This window comes from Condylura cristata, unplaced genomic scaffold, assembly GCF_000260355.1.
Source record: "Condylura cristata isolate star-nosed mole 26May11 unplaced genomic scaffold, ConCri1.0 scaffold00009, whole genome shotgun sequence".
NCBI classification, from domain to species: Eukaryota; Metazoa; Chordata; class Mammalia; order Eulipotyphla; family Talpidae; genus Condylura; species Condylura cristata.
The window spans coordinates 22,394-29,397 of record NW_004567110.1 but is presented as its reverse complement, the minus strand read 5'-3'; the positions used below and the strand labels follow the sequence as shown (position 1 = coordinate 29,397).

General features: G+C 59.3%; 1 protein-coding gene across 1 annotated transcript in view; it reads right to left on the bottom strand.

Moving 5' to 3' along the window:
- The window catches only part of PRDM7 (PR domain containing 7), a 12,646-nt gene extending 12,387 nt beyond the window's left edge, over positions 1 to 259 (bottom strand). The window contains exon 1 of the mRNA XM_012722840.1: positions 14 to 259. Within this exon, the coding sequence (XP_012578294.1) occupies positions 14 to 259 (246 nt within the window). The remainder of the gene's footprint in view (positions 1 to 13) is intronic.
- Positions 260 to 7,004: the final 6,745 nt, after the last annotated feature.

Sequence of the window (7,004 nt, the reverse complement as noted above, 5' to 3'; positions counted from 1 at the left end):
GGGCGGGGCTCACCCGGGGGCGGGCCGACGGGGCGGAGTCGCCCCTCCCACCCTCCGGCTTCTGTTTCCGGGTGGGAGTGGACGGGGCTTTGCACGCCCAGGTGCGTCCCTTCCCGCCATTTCCTGAGCGGCGTCTGTGGGCTTGCGGCTCCCTGCCGCCGTCCCCACGGCCGGGGTCAGCATGTCCCTTAAAGCTTGCCGAGCTCCCCCGGGAGCCCGTCACGCCGAGGCGCAGCGCTGTGACTCCCACAGCCGCCATCGCTGCCGGAGATGCGCAACTGCGTCTCGCCGCCCCGGGCGCGTCTCATTGCCGCGGCTCGAGCGTCCTGTGCTGACCGTGGCGCCCTGCGCAGTGGGCTGCTGTCACGACGCGGGTGGGGCGTCCTGTGTCCAGCACGGACAGGCGATGGAAACAAGTGGCGCAGGGAGAATGTTGAGCAGTGATTGGGGGAGGGCGACCTTGGGGCGGAACCGAGGGAGCGGCCGGGTGGGCGCTGTTACCGGGCTGGCTCCGTTCCAGGTTGAGCTCCAGGCTGGAGCTGCGAAATGGAGCGGCTGCACCGTTTGGGGGCCCGTGGGTTTGACCCAGCCCCGGCTGACCTGGGAGAGGCCGCTGTGGCCTAGGACGGTGGAGGCCGGCAGGCAGCGGCTTTGGAGCGGCCGAGCCGCGAGCCCAGCGGCTCCTGGCCAGCTGCGTGGCGGCGGCTGCTGGGCCGTTTGGGGGCCGTGGCTGCTGTGCCGAGCGCGCCCTTCTGTGCTGGAGCGTCCTGCCGCTCCGGGGCGTCTCCCGTCCGGGCATTGTAGGCCCTGTGAGTTGGAGACTGGCCTGGAGTTTGGCCGCGGCCCGGCCTCCGCGGAGGCGGGAAGACGCCCTTAGACCCGCGGCCTGTTGCTGGGGAGGAGCCACTTCCTCAGTGGCAGGAGGACCCGTCGTAGAGGTCTCTGCAGGACAGCGCTGGACACGGCTCTGGGCAAAGTGAATGGCCATGACTGGCCTCAGTGTCTCTTGTGTCTTCTGTTAAGTAAATCCTGTGGTTATTTCTGAGCCCGAACCGTCTGGCAGTTGTGCGCGGGTGAAGAGCCCAGACCAGGATCTGTTGGCGGTTGGCAGGGGTCGTGGCCAGTTTAGGGTCCCCGGGCACCCGGGAGGCCACCCGGGATCAGTAACAGTTACGGTGTGTGCTAGGGTGCTGTCTGGCAGGACACCGAGGCTGGACGTCCACGCGGGGGAGGTTGGTTTGGGCCATTGGATTTTCACTCTATCCTGTCCTATTTTTGTGGTCGGTTTGTTGGTACCGGCAATGAACTAGGCCGAGGAAGGACCTTTCAGTTATTTCAGATCTTGTTTTGTGAAACATCTTGGGTCCTCTCATCATTTCTCCTTTCTTCCTCATAGGTATGCACAACTTTCAGAGCTCTTGTATTGAGCTGGTAGAGTCTGGAGTTTGAATTAGTGTTTAATTTTTACTTTTTAAAAAAATCAAAGCGATATCAAGCTGTGGGTTAAGCAGAATACATTTATAATTAAAAAAATTACAAAATGGGCCCTCCCTGGTGGGACAGTGGGTTAACGCACAGCACTGTGAAGCTGGCTGAAGCTGCTTCAGCATGAGTTTGATCCCCAGGCCCTGATGTGACCCACCGGGTACAGCAGACCCCTCCTGTCTCCCCACTGCCCCCTCAGCAGTGTATTTCAGTCAATCTGCCTGTTTTGCTCCTGACTCTGTCTCTGGTGAATCCTCCCCACCCCGCACCTCACCTCTGGTCTGTTCTCTAGTTCTTGTAGGCATAGATAAACAAATCTTTTAAAAAAAGTTTTTCTATGACCACAATGTAATTATTAACTTTAAAAATAATTTCACCAGTTTCTTTCCACCCGCCAAGAATCAGGGCTGTGAGTCACCGATGATTTTTTTCATTAGCTTTGGTCAAATGATTCTGATCATAGGAGAGAGCGCTGGACTTTATTGTAGAATATTTGAACAGTAGACTAAATAAAATAACCAAGAGCTGCAAACTATGATTTTTCATCAGAAGACAAATATATTTGAGTTAGATTACTTTCTTACTTGTCATTTCCAGTATTTTGAATTTCAAAATATAACACCTGTGTATAAGAAGAGAAGGTCGTGTAAATGTAGAGCACTGTGCAGATGTGAAATTCTCCACAGGTTTTTATCCTCAGAGACCTGTGTTTTCTCAGAAATTCATTCACAGAGTGTCCCTTTTCCTCAGATTTTGCATCTTAAACACTGCAGATGTGAAATTCTCCACAGGTTTTTCTCTTCAGAAGCCTGTGTTTTTCTCAGACATTGCTTCCTAAAGTGTCACTTTTTCTCAGATTTTGCAATTCACTCGTGTTCTCCAAGCGTAGTTTCTCCTGGTTTTTCTCCTCAGAGACTGTTTTCCTCACACACTGTTTCCCAAAGTGTCACTTTTCCTCAGATTTTGCGTCTCACACGTGTCCCCTATGCATAGTTCCTCTCAGGTTTTTCTCCGTAGAGACCTGTGTTTTCCTCAGACACTGGCTCCCAATGTGTCACTTTTCCTTACATTTTGCATTTCACACCTGTCCCCCATGTGTAGTTCCTGTCACCTTCGGGTAGAGCAGGCGGTGGCCGGGCTGTGGGGGCGATGCCTGCAGAGGGTCCGGTCAGAGGACGGGGCTGGGCGGATGGGGAGGGCGCCGCGCGTCCCTGGGGGCCCGGGGGATCGCGGGGTCAGGGCGCTCCTGTCCCAGTGACCAGCCCAGGAAAGATATCTGGGCTCCCCTCTGTTCCACCCATCTGTAGACGTACAACCTGGGGCCATTTAATGTCACTTATAAATGTTTCTGGGCGACACCCGCCTCTCCCCAGGTCCCAGTCGCGGGGTGCGGCGCTGGGGCCCTGCGCTCGTCCGGGCTCCGAGGTGCGCCCTGAGGTGTGCCCGCGCTGGCCCTGGGCCGCAGCTGAGAGTGGAGCGTTCACCTGCTGTGCAGCGGATGTGGCCATTCGGGGCCTGGAAGGGGACTCTGCACCCAGAATCTGCCTCGGGAGGTGACTCCCGAACCCCTTGAGAGAGCCCAGGCTGTCCCCGCCCTGAGGGCCGGGTGCCGGGCTGGACTCTCGCTAGAAGCCGCTGGTCTCCTGAACGGGCCACTACTGCCCAGCTCAGTGTGTGCAAAGCGGCGACCCTTGTGCGTGTCTGCAGGACACAGCCGGGGAGACCGGGCGTCTCCCCGGTGCAGAGCTTCCTCCTGGGGTTGACCTGAGCCCGGGAACAGCTTTCGCCAGGCTTCTGACGCCGTTTCTCTGGACACCGGTGTGGACGAGGATTCCTCCTGTTTCAGATTGCGCAGGCCACAGTGACCCATTCATCTGGGAACTGCGCATCTTGGACAACCTGCTCACCTTAGTTTTTTTAAAGAAAAGCTTTTATTTAGTTAGTTTTGCGTAGAAGAACTGAGGTGTAGGCCAGAGGTGCAGGGGGTGTGTTACAAACCCACCGAGGGGCGCGCTGACCGCTACGTTCTCCCATCGCGGGAATGTAGGAGACTCGGAGCCGCGAGAGAACGAAGCAGGAGCCTGGGGTCTGGCGTCCGGAGTCTCTTCATTGGACCGTCCATGGGTCTGCACACGGTCTGTGCATGTAGGAACAACAGGAAATGTGCCCGATGCGGGGGTGCGGCGCATGTTTGCACCGGCCCTGGGGCTTCTTGTAGCTTCTACTTGGAACAAAGTAGTGGCTGCAGCTATTTGCAGGACAGAGCGCACCGTGCTGCGGCCTTGTCCGTCGGCTCCCTGGCTGCGCTCCCCGACACACACCATCAGCCCGGGCCCACAGGTGCACGTGAGGTCCTGCAGAGTTAGCCACAGGGATGTTTCCCGAAGGCGCTCAGATTTAGCAGCCAGCAGACCCCGCAAACCTGTGCCCCACGGTCAGGACCGCGCCGTCAGGGCTCTTCCGTGAGCTCTTTTAAGTGGAAAAACGTGAATCTTGTCCCTTATCTTTTAGAGCTATTCACTTGCTTGTCAGGAGATGGCGCAGGTTTGCCATTTACTTGCTCCCTGTGGCATTAGAAGCCCAGACTGCAGCTTCCGCGAGTCCAGCCGCGTCCCCCTCCCCCCAGACGGTGGTGCGGACCGGGACCTGCAGAGGACTTGGACGGCGGCGGCCCTAGGTGCGCTGTCTCCATACAAATCGCCCTTCGCTAGGCAAAGACTCGCCGTCCTCCGGCCACACTGACCAGCGCTTGGACGTGGTGAGGCTCTGCGGCCTGGGGGCGCCCGCTGGGGCCCGGGCGGGCGGGGTGGACGCTGCAGGCCCCGCCTGGGAACGTCCCCTCTTCCTCGCTGCTAGTCCCGGCTCCGTGGGGGCTCGATCTGCTCTCGGGACGGGAAGGGCCGCGGTCTCGACCCCGCTTTTTCTCAAGATCCTTCAATGAACAGAGTCGCTGTCTGTGCCCAGCGGCGTTTCCGGGAGGTTGCGCCGCTGCCGTGCACACGACCTCCGGCTCTGGGCAGCTGACGGGCTCGTCCCCTTCAGCATGTCTCATGGAAGCCCCGGCCGGACGCGCCGGGCTCCTGGGCAGAGCCGGCCCCCTGGGCGGGTGTTGGTACCTGGGCCGCTGTCCCCACCGGAGTCCAGGGGTCATTTTGTGAGGCGGGAAAAGCCTGAAACAGGCGGGGAGGGGGTGGGGCAGGGATCGGCGCTCGGCTCGTGTCCAGGCAGCTCAGCATCAGAACAGACACGGCGGGCGCGGCTGAGGCTGGAGAGAGAGCAGGTGCCCTGAGGCGTCAGCAGCCTGCCTGCAGGTCGGGGATGGTCCTCCACCCGCACCCCCTGGTGCCGCCAGCCCAGAGGGCTCAGCAGCTGCCGGCGCTGGGGGCGGTCACCGTGGCCGTCCCGGGACTGCGGCCTCTCTTCTCCTCACCCTCGTCGCTGGCTCCCGGCAGCTCACGTGGCTCTTGGCCGAATTCCTCAGGCTTCCTCTGTCAGCCTCAACACATGGGCCCTTGTGTCCCGCTACCCTCTTCGCGGTGCTGACTCCGCTCTCCTGGGAGCTCGCTGACACCTCTCTGCCCAAGTCCAGGCACAGTCCAGCGGAGTCCCAGCCCGACTGCACACGCGAGGCAGCGGGACCTTTTGGCCCAGGTGGTTTGGCCTGTCGCAATTCTTGCTGTCTCTTGTTGAGATGCTGACAATGAAAGCGATGTAAACTGCCCTCTTAGATCAAGTTCCGGCACTGTTGTAGCCTCTCAAACGCACATCATTGTATTTTTTTAAGATGTATTTATTTATGCAGACAGAACTGGGGTACTGGCCAGAGGTGCGGGGACGGTGAGAAGCTTCACCACACACAGAGCGGGAGCAGAACAGGCAGATGGACGAAGGACACTGCTGTGGGGAGCGGGGAGCAGCGGGCGGGTCAGGAGAGGTCTGGCTCGCCATGGGGTCGCCTCCGGGGCAGGCGGGGAGCGAACTCATGGCTTTGGCTTCTCAGCGCTGCGCCTTAACCCGCTGCGCCCCCGGGGAGGGCCGGTTCTTTCTTTTCTATGTTGTTTTTGTTCTCCCTTGTTTGCAATCAATTCCTTAGATTCTTCCCTCACTGGCTGTTAATTCTAGGGAGCCCCTCTGCTGTGTTTCGTACTTGGTTTTATTTTCTACACTGTTGTTCATTTCGTAGAATATTAGCGCTCTCCCTCGGGTGTCACCCCAATCCTCCCACCACCACAGTCCCTGGTCTCTTCCCTCTTGTGTTGACTCTCACCCTCCACTGCTGTGCGCCCCGACCTGCGGTCTGCCTGCAGTTTTCATGTCTTTTCCTGACCCTTTGCTCAGCTTCTTGCCTGTATTCACCTAAACAAAAAACCGCCTGATGTTTATTTTCCTTGTAACTTACTTCACCGAGAATCATCCATCCACCTTCATCCAAGTTGCTGTAAGTGGCATGCGCTCATCTTTTTCGTGGCTGTGTACTATTCCTCTGTATATACAGGCCACGTTTTGACCCATTCATCTGCTTCGGGACATGTAGGTAGTTTCCGCAGCGTGGCTGCTGTCAGTAGTGCTCTGGTAGAGAGGAGCGCAGGTTCCTTGCAGCTTAGTGTGTTTGTGCCCTAAGGGGTGGCCTCGCGGGGTCCTCTGGCAGGTCCAGCAAACGTTAGCTACCACTGGGCCAAAGAAATGGGCCATTGAAGAGGTCAAGTCTTTAGGCCACGTGTCTTCGTGAGACTGGAGCTGCAGGGCAGAGCTGGGGCACAGCCTCCTGGCTTGCCCCTGGCTCACCCCTGCCTCCCTGGCGGTGTCCGGGGCGGCCCACCCTCCGGTCACTTGCTGACGTATCTACCCGAGTTCTGCTTTTCTGGTTCGAACAGGAGTGTTTCTTCTGTCCTAAGTTCTCAGGAGGATGCCTCGTGCTATTTCTAGATCGTTTTCCACAGGAGCCTTGTGGGCGTTGGTCACTGGGGTTTAAACAGTGTTTCTAGGCAGGGGAGCTGCTGTCCCGCTGGGGGGTCCCACAGACTCACGCCGTGGACCTGGCCCCTGCGTGGCTCTCACAGGACAATGCATGAGCCCGTTGAGCCACGTAATGAGGGAACCCCCCCTTCATTTAGACCAGGGGATGGTTGACAGGGTTCCGAGACACCTGGACTGAGGTCAGGGGCCTCTGCCATCTGGGGGGGAGACGGGGGGAGCTGTTAAGACTCCCCCTGGCACCCCCAAAATGCAAAGACCGGCTCCCTCCCTGCAAACAACCCCGAGCAGTCCTGCCAGGGCCCATCGGGTGGCGGCCAGCACCTGGCTCACGATAAAGCGGCGGCAGCTGTGGGGTTTCCTGCTCCCCCGCCTTCCCCAGCTGCCCTGGGGCGTCCGGGCAGCAGCGCCCTCGGGACGGCCGGTGGGACACGCGCCTGCAGCACACCCAGGCCCCAGGTGGGAAGCGGAGGAGCCGCCGGAGGCCCCTGGGTGGGCCGGCCCCAGCAGGCAGGTTTGAGCAGGGCCCCAGCGCCCCGCGGCGG